Below are 18387 nucleotides of genomic sequence, written 5' to 3' on the forward strand. Positions count from 1 at the left end.
GAATCCGTCAAAAAGGTGCAGAGAGTTCGCCAACTTTTATCGGCGTTTTATAAGAAATTTTAGCACCGTAGTTGCGCCCATCACCGCGCTCACTAGGAAAGATGCTCTTGCACGTTTTGTGTGGACCTCTCGGGCGGAGGCAGCATTCGGGGAGCTAAAAAAGAGGTTCTGCTCTGAACCCATTCTCATAACTCCGAACCCGGGCCTGCCGTTTATTGTGGAGGTGGATGCCTCCAAGGTAGGGGTAGGAGCCATTCTCTCCCAACGATCTCCCAAGGACCACAAAGTACATCCCTGTGCGTTTTTCTTGCGGTCGCTGTCACAGGCCGAGAGGAACTATGACGTAGGGGATAGGGAGCTACTCGCGGTGAAATTGGCCTTGGAGGAGTGGCGTCATTGGTTGAAGGGGGCAGAACATCCATTCACTGTATGGACCGACCATAAAAACCTGGAATACATACAGACAGCGAGAACACGCAACTCACGCCAGGCCCGCTGGGCGCTGTTCTTTGCACGGTTCTCATTCACGGTGACATACCGCCCCGGATCTTAAAATATAAAACCAGACGCCCTTTCTCGGGTCTTTGATAAGACTGACAGGGAACACGCTCCCGAACCCATTATCTCTGGGGCGCAGATCGTGGCGCCAGTTAGTTGGGAGATTGAGTCTGCGGTGCGGAGAGCATTACGCCTGGAGCCAGACCCGGGGGGGGGGGGGGGGGCACCCCACTGTCTCTTTGTGCCCGCTAGGGTCCGGTCCCAGGTGCTACAGTGGGGACACGCCTCACGGCTGACAGGGCATCCCGGGGCTCACCGCACTAAAGACTTTTTGTCCCGACGATTCTGGTGGCCCGGAATGGAGAGGGACGTTCGGGAGTTTGTGGCCGCCTGTCCGATATGTGCTCGCGGCAAGGGATCCCATCAGTCTCCCTCAGGGCTATTACGCCCGTTACCCATCCCTAGACGCCCTTGGAGCCATATCGCGCTTGATTTCATCATGGAGCTGCCGCCATCCGAGGGCAAAACGGTTATTCTGGTTGTGGTAGATCGTTTCTCTAAGGCGGCTCACTTTGTGGCACTGCCAAAATTACCATCTGCAGTAGAAACCGCGCGCCTGGTGATCGACCACGTGTTTAAAATACACGGTCTCCCGCAGGATGTGGTGTCAGATCGGGGACCCCAGTTCGCCTCTCGGTTCTGGCGGGCGTTCTGTTCTCTGTTAGGGGCGTCAGTTAGCCTCTCGTCTGGGTTTCACCCAGAGACCAACGGACAAACAGAACGCACCAACCACACCCTGGAGAATACGCTCCGGTGCCTGGCGGCGGCCAACCCCAGCTCGTGGAGTCGGCAGCTCACGTGGGCGGAGTATGCTCACAACACGCTACAAAATGCGTCCACAGGCCTCTTGCCCTTCGAGGCACAGTTTGGGTACCCGCCACCACCATTTCCCGAACCGGAAAGAGGGGGCGAAGTACCTTCTGCCGAGACCTTTGTTCGGCGGTGTCGGTCTGTGTGGAAGAAGGTGCGAGTTGCGCTCATGAAGGCTACAGCCAATCATCATAACGTCACCGTCACACCGTCACACCGTCACACCGTCATAACGAGTTTTACGGCTGGAGGCCTGAGTCTTCCCCCACAGGCTCCTGCCCGTATGGGTGCGGAGATAGTGGGGGTTAATGGTGCATGCTCCTGGGTTAAATTACTTTACAGCCACATTTTGCCACAATACCAGAGGAAGCCAGCAAGCTGACCAGCCCTGAGTGATAATGCCAGATATTAATTTTTTATTATTCATAATTTCCGTCTTACACAGCCATACATGGCTAAAGGCTAACTAGAACTATAATGATTACTATAACAATAATTATGTGAGCTGCACTGTAAAAAAAAATGTCAAACTGTCTAAAAATAGATTTTCTGATTTATACCTAAAAGAGACATTTTAGTTTATTTTCCCAACAATATTTTCATTGATTATTTCCTGATTGTGAGTACAATGGAGAATAACAAATGCTTTTGGGTGTGTATTTTTTTTTTAGATTGGGTCAAATGAAGAGAACAGGACTTCCATCAGATACTCTCTGACAGGACCTGGTGTTGACAAAGAGCCTTATGAGTTATTTAAAGTAGACAAATTGAATGGGCAAGTCAAAGTTAATAAAATTTTGGACCGAGAGAAAATGGCAGTTTACGAAGTAAGCATGATTCTATTTTATAGAGTTCCTATTTCCCCTTTCTCTTTTTAAATCCCTATTTATTGTTCTCTATGTCTTGTTGCACTCAATTTTAGAGTCTCTAATGTTTCCACTACATTTGACATATGGAACTGGCACTTTACTAACTTTTTTAACACACTGCTATTTGTTTGAACATGACTGTAGGTATCTACAAGGCACCTGATAAATCACAGCCAGTACATCAGCCTGTTGTATACCCTAGGGTATTACTAATCAGTTGCTAAGTGGTTGCTAGGCATTTATACCAGCCAATCAGACAGGTGAGATGTTACAGCATAATGCAAGGCAATTGGTTTTATATGCATATGAAGCACTTCACTCAGGCAAGTTAGCCAAGTTAGGTTCCGTGATATTTGTATGCTAAAATTACTGTATTTTCATGGGACTATTATGTGATCGCCTGGATGGGTGGCCCAATGTATGCTGGGATAGGCTCCAGCCCCCCTGCGACCCTGTTCAGGATAAGCGGGTTAGGATAATGAATGAATGAATGAATAATTAAGAAGTATAAAAGATATCAAGATGAAAATAAATGGCACACCTCTCTTAAGCAAGCTGAATAGTTTGGACAAGGTTTCTAATTATGCCAAAGTGCTGAGAAACTGGAGAATAAAGCATAAAGAATAAAGAGTGGAGATAACATAAGTGTGCTAGCTTAGAGCAGGTGTGGGTAATAACTTAAATGGGAGACCTCCTGGGAAAGCTAAGTTGCTGATGGAATAGGTGTTGCCTGGTTAGTAGAATGCACTCTTACTTTTGGACAAAATTGAAATCCGGCCCCCCATTTCAGTGATATTTTTCTGGGTATTATCCGTCGGAAGTGGGTCAAATTCCCACAGAAATAACACTTCATATTTAGTCAATTTAGCACCATCTCCTCATCTGATTGGCCACACAAACCCTTGCAGTCCCTACCCACTTTGATTCATCACAAAAACAGTTCTCTCTTGCATTGCCTGATTAACTCAAGGTAAAAAAGGTGCTTTATACAGATCACAGGACCATTATTTGTAAAAATGTTACTGTGTACAGTAATTGGGGAAGAAAATTATTGAATAAATTAGTGTAGATGAATACAAATTATTCTATAAACAGGTCATTCAGTCTGTCAGTGCTTATTATATACATTGAGCTTATGTAAAAATATAAACACTGCTGATAACCCAAGTTGCATTTCTTCTCTTTCCAGCTTAAGGGTATGGCAAAGTTCGAGAATGGTGCAACAGCAGAGACACCCATTGTCATACGTATCGTCGTAGAAGACGAAAATGACAACGATCCAGTATTTCCCGAAAAACAAGAAGGAGCTGTCAGTGAATTAAGCCAGTCAGGTGTATTATTCAAAACGTTACTCATTACTAATGACTAATTTGTGTATGTTATTATTGAATTATTTTTTTCAATTATTAGTTACATTTTATCAATAAGTTTCAATCAGGGCTCATGTTTCTGTGGGAATCTTTATGAAACTTGTCAACACAAATATTAGATGATCTGGCCAAGCCAAACATCTGTGGTGGCAAAATAAGCCTATGGAATTTGCTTGAAATATGAAATGACATTTTAGTGCATTCATTTAGCAGATGCCAGATTCCAGTGCACCTTACAGTTTAAACGATAAATATTAGTGCATTAATCTGATTAATATAAGGAACAGAGCCAGACTTGACCAAAAACATTCTCAGACCATTGAGTGTAGATGCAAAATCACGAAAAGCATTAGTTCAAGTTAACCAAATATCCAGTCTAAGCTACTTTATACTACACTGTTCACGTTGTTCATTAAGAATAATCACTTTTCAATCACGTTAATAAAATGTTAAAACTATGCCTGTCAAAAAATTGTAATCATGCTAACGCATGTGATTAATTATAAAGCTTTGTTTAAAGACTTTAGTGGTGTACTTAGAAGTGCTTTCATATCTGCCTTAGAGGTTGTATCTCCTGTAGTATAATCAGCCTGGTAGGGGGTTAGAAAAGTAGATGATATAGTATTAGTTGACATACTTATACTTAATATAGTGTTAGTTTTGCCTGAGATCCGGGGTGCACAGCAAGGGCCGATCCGCTTTAGGATTTTGTGTCTTCTGCTCTTAATTGTTTAATTGGTAAAATAATGTCTTGAGACATGCACCAACTACAGCTGCAGACTGTTAATCTATCCTAAATATTGTACTGTGCTCAAGTACAGGAGTGAGCCAACATATTTTTTAGAGCTGTAAATTAATTACCCCAGTCCTGGATAAAGTTCTTTCTGGAGGAACCATGATTGGGCTCCAAAAACATGACACTTTCAACATGTGATTAAATATGTGATTAATCATGATTCAACGCAGACCTTTTCTGCTATTAAAATAAAATGTTTGCAACCCTTGTTAAAACACTGTATTGAATTCAGCATTAAGATTCCCAAAGCCACCAAAAAAAGGCTTGAATCACAAAACAAAATTAATGAGGAGTTGATTTAATTCCAACACAAATTTTTGAAGTAGCTCACCGTGTTTCACTGTACCCAGAGCAAAGGTTAAAAGCGACACTAACTAGCTACTGCAGCAGCTGCAATAATGACTTGCTTTATCTCTCTGTGGAAATTACAGGCACATTTGTGATGAAAATTAATGCCACAGACGCTGATGATCCACAGACTGCCAACGGTCAGGTAACCTACAGTATCCTGGAACAGATCCCAGATGGCAGATCCATGTTCTCCATCAAGGAAACGGGCGAGATTTACGTCCAACAAAGCACTCTAGACAGAGAAGTGAGTGTGAAAATGTTTGTTTGGTTTTGATATGCTGTGGGGGATCACGGCGGTAACAACAATATTTCTGATGTTATATCTATACGCCTAACAAACCTGGTTAACCTTTATAGCACTGCTGGCTACTTACTTACTCATGCACCTGTGGTTTATTTCTACATGGTATTTCAAGATTTTTATTCAGCACCCAGTATACCACACCACCAATGACACCAAACTGTTTCCTACAACACTAGCTATAACACTATATATAACACTGGGAAAACAGCATATACAGTACTATGTCAACTTTGGGAGCATTCCACTGAGGTGGCAGAATTGTGCTGAGGCAGCGCAATAAAGAGATAAATAGTCCAGTATTGATGAGCACTGTCTTTTCATCAAACCTTGCTGACCCTGTGTCAACATGGGGGCGTCTACAGAGAGGCAAACTTATGTAAAATTCCCTACAACCCTAAAAAATTTATTTTACATTTTAATATTTAAGAAAATTGCTCATGAATATACATGGACAGGTCTTTGCGACTTACTTCTTTGTGATTTGAGCCTAGCAGAAAGGCTCCACAAGGCGTCGAATCCAAAATTATTGGCAGTCCTAAACTTAACGAATCAGTTACAAGTGGTTAAGCTGCGGGTAGCTACACTGTAAGGACCCCTGTGCATTCTTCAGGACTACATAATATTGATTAACACTTGTTTTATTTACAGACGCATTCTTCCTATTTGTTGAAAGTTAAAGGCACTGACATGAAGGGGGAGAAGGGTTGCAGAACTGGTACAGGAACTGTTACTATCAACATCCTGGATGTCAATGACAATGTTCCCACACTGGATAAATCTCATGTAAATAATAAGTCCCGTTTCCATAGAGTACACCTATTGTTTTTAAGTGTTGTAAGACATTCTAGTGAAATGCTATGAAGATTTGGGCCAGTTGCTAAACATTGGAGCAAAATGCTTTCTTTGTGCTCTTCCAGTACGAGGAAAGTGTTATGGAGAACACAAGCAAAGTGGAGGTGCTACGCATCAAAGCCAAGGACCTCGACTCGATAAACACCGACAACTGGCACACAGTTTTCTCGATCGTTTCAGGGAACGAAGCAGGCTACTTCGCAATCACAACGGACGAAAAGACCAACGAGGGAGTTGTAACAGTGATCCAGGTATGACCAAATTTGAAAATACAGTCCCCTCCAAAAGTATTGGAACAGCAAGGTCAATTCCTTTGTTTTTCCTATACACAGAAGACAATTGAGTTTGAGGTCAAAACATGTACATGATATGACAGATTTCAAATTTCAGCTTTTATTTCCGGGTATTTGTATCTAAATTTGTTAAACAACGTAGAACATATCACCTTTTGTATCAGACCACCCCATTTTTAGGTGAGAAAAGTATTGGAACATGTGTTTCTTATTGCCCAGATGTGTCCTGTCAGATTGATTGTTTAAACAATAAATATTTTGAATGTCTATCCTTGGTTTTAGCATTGGGTTTTGCCTGTGAAGACTGCATTTGTGTTAGAAAAAATAAACCAGAGAACTGTCTAAGGGAGAAAAGCAAACCATTTTGAAGCTTAGAAAAGAGGGGGGAAACAATCAGAGCCATTGCAAGATAACAATTTGCAAAGAAGTACAGAGATGAGTTTTATGGACAGATGAGACCAAGATTAACTTCTACCACAGTGGAAAGGCCAACGTTTAGAGAAAGAAGGAATCTGCTCATGATCCAAAATATATGAGCTCATCTGTGAAACACGATGGTGGAAGTGTCATGGCTTGTGCTTGCATGCCTGCTTCTGGAGTGAGCTCACTAATCTTTATTAATGATGCTAGCAGCAAGATGAATTCAGAAGTCGACAAAAACATTCTGTCTGCAAACTTACAGAGAAATGCGTCCAAACTAATTTGCAGGAACTTCATAATGCAGCAAGACAATGATCCAAAACACACTGCCAACACAACAAAGGACTTCATTATGGAGAAAAAGTGAAAGGTTTTAGACTGGCCAAGTCAATCACCAGACTCTAACCCAATTGGTCATGCATTTCATCTTCTGAAGAGGCGGTTGAAGGGAGAAACCCCTGAAACAAACAATAACTAAAAGAGGCTGCAGTAAAAGGCAGGAAAAGCATCATAAAAGAAGAATGCAACAGTGTGGTTATGTCAATGGGTCGCAGGCTTGATGCAGTTATTGCAAGCAAGGGATATGCTACCAAATGTTAAGTGTTATTTATTTTAATTTACTTCAATACTCTCTATTCCAATACTTTTTCTCAACCCTAAATGTACAGTATTGTGCAGAAGTTTTAGGCAGGTGTGAAAAAATGCAGTAAAGTAAGAATGCTCTCAAAAATAGAAATGTTAATAGTTTATTTTTATCAAATAACAAAATGCAAAGTGAGTGAACAGAAGAAAAATCTAAATCAAATCAATATTTGGTGTGACCGCCCTCTGCCTTCAAACCAGCATCAATTCTTCTAGGTACACTTGCACAAAGTCAGGGATTTTGTAGGCATATAGTCAGGTGTGTGATTCACCAATTATACCAAACAGGAGCTAATGATCATCCATTTAATATGTAGGTTTGTAAAACCTCACGCTAACCCAACGATGGAATTTAGCGAGGGCTGAAGTTATCAGCGTGCTCGTCCTTCTGGTGTTGCTGAAAGAATACTAATAGGGTTAAAAATTAGTGGCCCCTATGCAGACAGTCTAGATCAGCCAATAAACAAACCACGATACAAAGGCAGTAGTACCACTCTGCCTTCCGCTCTTTACTGGTCCGGGCTGACCCAGAATCTCCACAATAGGGCCAGTAGATTCACCTTCGTTTATCTGACTCCATTTTAGAATAATAATTTAGATTAGTTGTCCACATTTAGTGGATGTCGTATTTATAATTTTGACTTGATCGCTATAGGAATCCTGAACTGAGATTTACTCTCCGAACAGTCCTCTGCTGGTACCACCGCATGTCACATCGCGCATAATGTGCACCTCTCTGACTAGCTATCTGTAGTCATCAGAGGTCGCAGGAATAGCTACTCTTGGGTATATCTGTTTACAGCCTAGGGACCCAAGCAGACCAACCTAGCTACGGCTGTGCTCGACATGAATGAACTACCACGCGGAGGCGAGGGATTTACCACCATAGGTCTATGGGTGCTATACGCCGTGATACATTAAGCATAAATATTCATCCTCCCTAGACCAGTTTGAGGGGGTAAACCAAGCATTCCCTGTATAACTTTGAGTGTCAGTAAGCGAAACCACACAGATCAAGTTTTAACAATTTATTTTACCAGGCAGGTTACATACACGTAATTACATACTAGTTCCAAATCAAAAAACATTACAAGGAAACCAAATTACGGAGTCTTAAAAGTCATACCTGGTAATAAAAGCTACATACGGGAGTCTGGCTACAGATACCCTGTACGTCGAAATTACGTGCACTGTGTGCACAGGAGGCTGATTGCATTCTCCCAGATTGCTTAGTTTGCTGTCCTTAAATCCAAAATCTGGCCTTTGATGTTAACCCTAAAAATGGGTCACCCATCTGTAATTTGGAGCCACGCCTCCCCAGGAAGCGCAGGGGGGTTGAGGCACATGGCTTTCACTGGGGCAGAGCTCCACACAGCTTCTCCTGGTTGGTTATGATGTACAGGGTTTGCTGTTGCAGAAATAAAACCATTGCACCAGTCGCACTGAAACAATCAGAATAATACCAAACATGAATATTATCTAAACTGACTTTGTCATGAAACATCCAGTGCTGTACACATCATTTAGTGACTGAGTAAAGAGGGAGAGAGCAATGAAGGGGGGTTCAGGAGAAGGTCAGGGCCTAACAGGCCGTGCCCTCTGAAACCTTCCCGTGCCGTAAAGGATGTTACCCCGTTGTAACGAGTTTTACGGCTGGAGGCCTGAGTCTTCCCCCACAGGCTCCTGCCCGTATGATTGCAGAGATAGTGGGGGTTAATGGTGCATGCTCCTGCGTTAAATTACTTTACAGCCACATTTTCCACAATACCAGAGGAAGCCAGCAAGCTGACCAGCCCTGAGTGATAATGCCAGATTTCCAGCCTTACAGGTTGAAACACAATCATTAAGAAACAGCTGTGTAAGAGGGTTAAATTGGATGAGCAACAGCCAAACTCTGCTTCCAAGGTGAGGTTGTTGAAGACAGTTTAATGTCAAAAGTCATACACTATGGCAAGACTGAGCAGAGCAACAAGACACAAGGTAGTTATACTGCATCAGCAAGGTCTCTCCCGGGCAGAAATTTCAAGGCAGACAGGGGTTTTTAGATGTGATGTCCAAGCTCTGTTTAAGAAGCACAAAGAAACGGGCAACACTGACGACTGTAGACGCAGTGGTTGGCCAAGGAAACTTAGTGCAGCAGATGAAAGACACATGCTTACTATCCTTCACAATCGGACGATGTGGCTGTAGCAGAAGGCAGGTTGTTCGCTGAAGGGCTGGAGAGTGGTACAAGAATGAGTGTCTGCAGGCAACAGTGATGGAGGTTCCTTACAAGTTTGGGGCTGCATTTCTGCAAATGGAGCAGGGGACTGGTCAGAATGAATGGTCTCCTCAATGCTGAGAAGTACAGGCACATATTTATCCATCATGCATCTGATTGGCCCCAAATGTATAGTGCAGCAGGACAATGACCCCAAACATACGGCCAATGTCATTAAGAACTATCTTCAGCATAAAAAAGAACAAGGAGTCCTGGAATGGTAAATGGTTGGCATTTTATATAGCGCCTTTATCCAAAGTGCTGTACAATTGATGCTTCTCATTCAGGCATTCATACACACACTCGCACACTCGCACACTCGCACACTCACACACTCACACACCAATGGCTGCCATGCAAGGCACCGACCAGCTCGTTAGGAGCATTTGGGGGTTAGGTGTCTTGCTCAGGGACACTTCGACACAGCCCGGGCGGGGGATCGAACCGGCAATCCTCCAACTGCCAGACGACTGCTCCTACTGCCTGAGCCATGTCACCCCATGGTGCTGGAATGGCCCCCACAGATCCCTGATGTCAACATCATCGAGTCTGTCTGGGATTACATGAAGAGACAGAAGCATCTGAGGCTGCCTAAATCCACAGAAGAACTGTGGCTAGTTCTCCAAGATGTTTGGAACAACCTACCTGCCGAGTTCCTTCAAAATCTGTGTGCAAGTATACTAAGAATTGATGCTGTTTTGAAGGCAAAGGGCGGTCACACCAAACATTGATTTGATTTAGATTTTTCTTCTCTTCATTCACTTCTCCTGTTCATGCAATTTGTTAATTGATAAAAATAAACTATTAACATTTCTATTTTTAAAAGCATTCTTATTTTACAGCATTTTTTTCACACCTGCCTAAAACGTTTTCACAGTACTGTATTCAGTGTATTGCAAAAACAAAGGAACAGAGACCCAGTCATCCTTGTAGTCCTGCCTCCAAACCTCCACCTCCTTACGCTAAGCATCCTGGGCAGGGGTTACAGCGCCAATCATATGCAGAATCTGTGGGACATCTCAAGAGGTAAGGGGAGGGAAGCAGTACCAGACTTTAACCAGGTTCTTCTCCGGATCATGCATCTGTTTGAGGTCGGAGAAGACCCCGTACTGTCCAAACCCACCACCATCAACCTGCAGGAAGTCCTTCAAGGATTGGGCAAGTTGAGCTCTGTGGAGGAGCACTCTCTCACTGGTATGTGGGGTATCTCCGAGAAATGGAGGACCTCGCAGGGCATGGAAAAGGATGTAGCTCGAGTATGCAAAGACTTCAGCGTAACGGTGTCAGCAAAGGAAATCAGAACCTCCTTCATCCGCTTCAAATGATCACTGCTGAATTCATCTTCATTCAACTTGTGGGGAAAGCAAAGTGCTGGGTTTGGTTCAAGTAAGAGAGATCTTGTTAGTGGGTGTTCACGCCACCTAATTTGGAGTTGCTAATAGTTCATTGATTGTTTCCTTGATGATTCCTCAAGTAAAAGCGGGGGTGACATGGCTCAGGCAGTAAGAGCAGTCGTCTGGCAGTCGGAGGGTTGCCGGTTCGATCCCCTGTGTCGAAGTGTCCCTGAGCAAGACACCTAACCCTCCTGACGAGCTGGTCGGTACCTTGCATGGCAGCCAATCGCTGTTGGTGTGTGAGTGTGTGTATAAATGGGTGAATGAGAAGCATCAATTGTACAGCACTTTGGATAAAGGCGCAATATAAATGCCAACTATTTACCATTTACAAAGGAATTGGACATGCTGCTCCAATCCTTTTGGAGGGCACTGCATATTTTTTGCCCTGATGACCAGAGATATTAATATAGGCAGAGAAGGCATGGACCAGTGTAGAAAGTGTGGTCAGATACAGAGGATGGTTAGTGGTCAAATTTAGAGAGTTAGTTTTGTGGGAATTTGACCAGGACAGCAGAACACACCTAATTTTTTAAAATGTATGTATGTATGTGAAACTCTACCACCTGGCAGGCAATGGACACCTGACAGTCATTCGGCACTGCTGCAGTTATGTAATATGAGCACTTAACATGCTGGACATTTTCAGTACTGTACTACACCACTATTCCATTGTGCTATAAATGCAATAGTACATGGTATCAGACTATTTATTAAATACTTTTCAATACTTATATTTTTTCAAAATAGTATTTTTCAAAAATAATAAAGTTGTCATAATGTACATATTCTCAGGATCTCTGGGGTGTTGAAAGGGTCATATGTAAATATTTAGAGATGGGAATGTGGGTTTTTTGTGTAATGAAATGTAACATGATTATCATTTTCTCATTAAGTCCCTTGATTATGAAAAGGTGAAAGAGGTCAACCTCAAGGTTGCCATGCACAACAAAGCAGCCTACCACTCAAGCGTTGTCTCGGCACCAGGTGAGATAACCATCAAGATAAAAGTGAAGAACAAGGGGCCCATGTTCATTCCAGCAACAAAAGTCATCTCTGTCTCTGAGAACAGCAAGGTGGTGTCCACACACACCGTCATCGACACTTATGCGGCCATCGATGGAGACACCCTAGTGACTGCTAAAAACATCTGGTTTGTGCAAAGCATTTCCTAACATAGACTGGAAACATAACAGTGATAATACACTCACACATTTGAAAGGTGTCAGGTGAGGGGCCATGACCGGTGACCACGTGGATACTACATAAAGTAGACATTACTTTCTATTATTAATCCAGAGCAATTTACAATGCAAGAGAACATTAGTGTCATCACCTATTAGGACAAGAGAGAATGAAATGAGTGTTTAGATCTGATGTAAAAAATAATATGCATCTGAACATGAAACCCTGCATGCCAGGACACAGAGATTTTTTGTCAGTTAAACACGTTCTTCAGTGCCCTTCAGCTACGCTGTTGATTGTTTTCCATGTTACCAATCACTCTTTTTATTTCCTTAGGTATGCCAAATTAAATGACCCAGCCAACTGGCTGATAATTGATGAAAAGACTGCGGAGATTAAACTAAACCAAATACCAGATCGGGAATCCGAGTACGTGATTAATGGAAATTACACAGTAAAGATAATATGCCAGAAAAATGGTACGTTTCTAAGTCGGCCTACATTGTAAATGCATTCATCACATAATCTCAAAAAGGAAACAAACAGTTGCAGGAATTAAAATTATACACATTATGCCCAGCATTTCAAAATTCATTTTGGTCAAAACACCATTACTGGTGACAGTTACATGTTAACATTCCATTTAAAAAAAGACAACATAACAAATAACTGAGAGAAATCATTTAAATCATAAACACAGCCAGGCATTAAACCTTTCTTTTTGGTCTAAATTAGATATCCCAGCAAAAACCGCCACTGGGACGATTGTCTTGGTGGTAGAGGACGTCAATGACAATTGCCCCACACTCACCAACCCGAACCAGATCGTCTGCAGCTCCCACACAGCCCTGCCCGTCTCGGCCAAGGATAGGGACGCTGACCCTAACGGTCCCCCCTTCCGCTTCCAGGTCGTACCTGAAGGCGCAAAGCAGGAGTGGACTGTTGAACCTGCCAATAGTAAAGAACAGTCCTTCATCTTACAAAAGCACTTATGTTATGCACTACCATACACTCAGAGGTAGAAAGTCCAGGGGTCAGAAAGTCCTTGCATTTATTGCACCTAAGAACTCCACATTCACCAATTAAAGTAGTTCCTGGTTGAATAACTCCTGGTTGAAGAATTAGCTAATTAGAAAATTCAGGTGATTGGAACAAATGCTTCTCCACCTCCAGTACACAATGCAATGGAAAAATAAGTCATTTTTGACACAGACTGTGGTGTGGTAGCTGTTTAAGGGAACAGTCTCAATCAGACTTTTAATTGGCCACCTTAGTCTGCACTCAAAGGGTGCTCTGACCTAGAACAGTAGATTGTAGGGTCGAAAAAAGGTTGATTTTGCATCTTTCAGAGCAAATGCTTGTTCAATGACAGTTTGAGTTTCCAGCGATGAGCACAAACTTCTGCAAATTGGGTGTTCTATATTGAAAGAAAATCATGGAAAAAAGAACAAAAAAAAAAAAAACAGGGCAGGTTAACAGTTCTTTCCCCATGTGCTCTACCTCTATAAAGGCACCAGTGTGATCCTGAGAGCCAATCAGAAGCTGTGGCCCGGGCGGTACAAGGTGCAGTTAGACGTGTGGGACCAGCAGGGCAAGGCCTGTGACAAGCCGCAGGTGCTGAAGCTAGAAGTATGCACCTGTGAGGGGGAGAAGACCTGTGTGCCTTCAGCCACTTTCGGGGTTCTAGGGCTGGGCACCCTGCTGCTGGCGCTGCTGCTGCTTCTGTGTGAGTTACCCTCCGTCCACAGCAAATTTAACTCATCAGGTCTATCGGATCTCTCTGGAAAGGGATCCATTGATACAGTCTGTCAAAAGCATGCTCAAACGGATTGCTATGGGTAGGTATCCACTGATATAGTCACTGATATGCATGCAGACTAAAATAGGGAAGGTAACCTGTTATTTTTCCACAGCGGTGCCTCTTTTACTGGTGTCCTGTATGCATGAGGGCCTGAATCGCCCGATAAATCCTACCAAACAACAGCTGATAAATTCCATCACAGAAGACACAGTAAAGGTAAGTCTTATTTAAAGTCTGCTTTAGGATTACTTTCTGAAGATTTTTGCGCCCCTGGCCAATAGACATTCTATTCCCACCCAGTGCCTTTGCTAGAGCAGCCACTCCAATTCTTCTACCCTCCTTTCCTGTCCAGCCCTCCACATACTTCCTACCGGGTAGGAGACAAGGAAAGAATGAAAGTATGGACTAGATTTGCAAGTCCTTCAATTAGCACACTCTTTTAAAATGTTGTGTAGCTAAAAAGGTAACTGTAAAGGAGATGATGTAAAATAAATTGCTCGACATGACAAGAGCAGTGTGCTTAAGGGTGGGCTAGAAAGTTACCATACAGTCCCCTCCAAAACTGGTGGAACTGCAAGGCCAATTCCTTTGTTTTTGCAATGCACTCAATACATATGGGGTTTAGATAAAAAGATGAACACGAGACAAGAATTCAGAATTTGTGTTCAACTTCGTAGAACATAGCACCTTTGGTATCCGACTAAGGTGGCCAATTAAAAGTCTGATTGAGACTGTTCCCTTAAACAGCTACCACACCACAGTCTGTGTCAACAATGACTTATTTTTCCATTGCATTGTGTACTGGAGGTGGAGAAGCATTTGTTCCAATCACCTGGATTTGCTAATTAGCAAAATACTTAGGCACGGCACACCCCGAGATGCTAAAATATATTCAGTACACTGATATTCTCAGGGCGCAGTGGGTAGCACTGCCGCCTCACAGCAAGGAGGTCTTGGGTTCGAATCCCCGTCGACCGGGGCCTCTCTGTGCAGAGTTTGCATGTTCTCCCCGTGTCTGCGTGGGTTTCCTCCGGGTACTCCGGTTTCCTCCCACAGCCCAAAGACATGCACGTTAGGCTGACTGGAGAGTCTAAATTGCCCGTAGGTATGAGTGTGTGAGTGAATGGTGTGTGTGCCCTGCGATAGACTGGCGACCTGTCCAGGGTGTATTCCTGCCTTTCGCCCAATGTATGCTGGGATAGGCTCCAGCCCCCTGCGACCCTGATCAGGATAAGCGGGTTCAGATAATGGATGGATGGATGGATGATATTCTCAGTAACTACATATAGCGTGAAGTCCATAAAAATTGAATATGTCATTTTGCGGGACGGGGCGGCACGGATGGTGCAGTGGGTAGCACTGCTGCCTCACAGCAAGGAGGTCCTGGGTTTGAATCCCCGTCGGCCGGGGCCTCTCTGTGCAGAGTCTGCATGTTCACCCTGTGACTGCGTGGGTTTCCTCCGGGTACTCCGGTTTCCTCCCACAGTCCAGAGACATGCAGGTTAGGCTGATTGGAGAGTCTAAATTGCCCTTGGCTATGAGTGTGTGAGTGTATGGTGTGTGTGCCCTGCGATGGACTGGCGACCTGTCCAGGGTGTATTCCTGCCTTTCGCTCAATGTATGCTGGGATAGGCTCTAGCCCCCCTGCGACCCTGTTCAGGATAAGCAGGTTAAGATAATGAGTGAATGAATGAATGATTTTGCGGGACTGGCCGCAAGAACAAGACATGCCAGCTGATTTTGACAGCTGTGCTGTGAAACTCAACAAAATATTGAGATCTTTCTGTGCTTCAGTTCAAAATGAGAAGGGCGCCATTTAGTTGGAAGGCACTGAAGTCTGGAATACAACGTCACATTTCTTAAAAATACATTTTTACGATTAAGTCATAATAGTAAGCAATTTATTTTAAACTATTATTTTGCTAACATTAGTTAATAAAGCCTATAACGTTTTATTTACTTTTTGTGATTGTGAGCTAATGAACTTTTCTTTGGCGATGATGCAGTTGGTTTTTCCTGACCCAGATTACTACACTCCGGTAAGAAGCAGCTCAAATAATATTTCAAAAAATTGTTGGCAGGCATAATTAACAAAATAATTAACATTGTTACTGTTGAATTTACAAGGATGTGTTGCGGATATACAAGGATGAGGGTCAAGAATCTCCAATCAGTATGGGATCAGTCTTGTGCAGAGGCTGCGAAGACAGAAATTACTTCGAAGAGGCCGACAACAACCTGGACTTCCTCAACAACCTGGGCCCCAGATTCGAAACATTGGCGGAGATCTGCATGGGATCGGCGATAAAGATCGACTCAGTCTACAGCACTGCCCCTGTCCTGCCGACCACCCGCTACATCAGCACCCTGCTGCTGACTGACAGGCCGGGGAGCACCCAGGGTGTGTACGTGGTGAACGAGGCTCTGCGTGTGGGGGAGATGGTGCCCCTCAGGGAGCAGGGGGTGCCGGTGCTGGAGCCTGAGCCTGAGCGAGGGACTGGTCCTGGTGGAGCAGCACTGTGTGCTGAGAGGGGCTAAGGTGTAAGGCTGCATGAGAACACCAGTCATGTCCAGCCCCCATCCAAATGCATTGGAACAGCAAGGTGAATTCCTTTGTTTTTGCTGTCAAAAGATGTCCATGAGATGACAGATCAAATTTTCAGCTTTTATTTCCTGGTATTTTTTTCGAGCCTTGAACTTAGAACATAATATCACCTTTTGTGTCAGACCACCCAATTTTTAGGTGAGCAGAAGTATTGGAACATATGACTGACAGGTGTTTATTGTTGCCCAGATGTGTCCTGTTAGATTGACTGGTTAAACAATAAATAGCTCTGAATGTCTACTCTTGGTTTTAGCCTTAGGTTTTGCCTGTGAAGCCTGCATTTGTGTTAGAAAAGATAAACCAATATGAAGATCAGAGAGCTGTCTTTTGGAGGAAACCAACCTGGGGTGACATTGGCTCAGACAGTAAGCCTGGTCATCTGGCAGTCGGTGGGTTGCCGGTTCGGTCCTGCCCTGGGTGTGTCGAAGTGGCTTAAAGGTCTGAGGCGTGATGCCAGATTTCCATTTCATTTGCAGGTTTTTTTTGGGGGCAAAAAATTAAAGAGAAAACACACCAGCCTCACAACAACCACTTCCGGCCAATTTAAGATAATACATAATTTTGCTACTTTCCCCCTAAAATTACAGTATATACAGGAGGAATTTAATTCTGTGTAATATATCAATATGATAACATCCCTTATTTTGTAACATGCAACACAAGGTCTTAAAACGTAAATGTCATAACGTGATCCCATGTGTCTTTGTTTTTGTTCTGAATGCATCCTCTCTAATCAGGTTCAATCTTGCAACCATTTATTCTTCACTTACCACTACCACTGTGCACAGAATTCATGGGCTTCGGTTGAAGAAAAGGGGGGGGGGCAACCGCATAACACTTGGTGCAAGAAACTCCATGAAGCTTGTTGTTGTTTGTGCACGGTGTGTGACAGGAAATGTAAACACGGCAGAAGCAATGTTGACAAGTTGAAAAAAGGAATGTTTTCCTTAAATGCTGATGAGTCTACAAGCCTGAACATGGATTTCATTATTAATGTCCTAGTTTGCTATTATGATGATGGTCTTGGCAAAGTTATAACACAGCATCTAGCATATTCAGTGCTTCCCGCAGTGGTTTATCATTAAGGCTTAACAAAAAACGGTCCCGCCTTAACGAAAGTTGGATTAAAAAATGAAAATTAATGAAAAACAATCCAATTTTGAACACTGGCATTTGCCAGTTTAAAATAACATTGCGCAGTTTGTCATTGAATCATTATGAAATTGGAAAAATGACTAATCGTAACTCCATAAAATACCAGCATAACTTGTATAATATTTCGCTAATTATTAACCTAATTATTTTGTCATGGTATTGCGAAACCATGACTTTTGCACATGTGTTTGTCAGCATTCATAAGTAGACTGGCGTTTCTTTTGTGGACTGATGAGAATATATTATATATAATATATTAACCTCTATCAAAGTGATGTCAAGGCCAAAGTGTGGAGAAAGAAGGCAACTGCTCATGATCCAAAATATATGAGCTCATATGAGCTGTGAAGCACAGTGGAGTAAGTGTCATGGCTTGTGCTTGCATGGCTGCTTCTGGAGTGGGCTCACTACTCTTTATTGATGATGTATCTAATGTTGGTAGCAGCAGGACAAATTCAGCAGTCACAAAAACATTCCCATGGAGCAATGCGGCAAGACAATGTCCCAAAACACACTGCCAACACAACAAAGGACTTTCTTAGAGAGAAAAAGTGGAAGGTTTTAGACTGGCCAAGTCAATCACCAGACCTTAACCTAACTGAGCATGCATTTCACCTCCTGAAGAGGATATTGAAGGGAAAAACACCCCGAAACAAACAACAACTGAAAGAGGCTGCAGCAAAAGCCTGGAAAAGCCTCACAAAAGACGAATGCAACAGTTT

At 43.1% G+C, this 18387-nt stretch overlaps 1 protein-coding gene across 1 annotated transcript; it reads left to right on the forward strand.

Annotated features, from left to right (window-relative positions):
• The first annotated feature begins 856 nt into the window (after window positions 1-856).
• On the forward strand, window positions 857-16443 carry LOC133137560 (desmoglein-2-like protein). The gene is made up of 12 exons (XM_061255894.1): window positions 857-1522; window positions 2040-2195; window positions 3427-3568; window positions 4835-4998; window positions 5707-5841; window positions 5976-6161; window positions 11816-12072; window positions 12441-12583; window positions 12840-13061; window positions 13615-13830; window positions 14018-14121; window positions 16033-16443. Exons 1-12 carry the CDS (start codon window positions 857-859, stop codon window positions 16441-16443), a joined length of 2802 nt encoding a protein of 933 aa, XP_061111878.1.
• The last annotated feature ends 1944 nt before the right edge of the window (window positions 16444-18387 follow it).

The sequence above is a fragment of the Conger conger genome, chromosome 9 (genome assembly GCF_963514075.1).
Source record: "Conger conger chromosome 9, fConCon1.1, whole genome shotgun sequence".
Classification (NCBI taxonomy): Eukaryota; Metazoa; Chordata; class Actinopteri; order Anguilliformes; family Congridae; genus Conger; species Conger conger.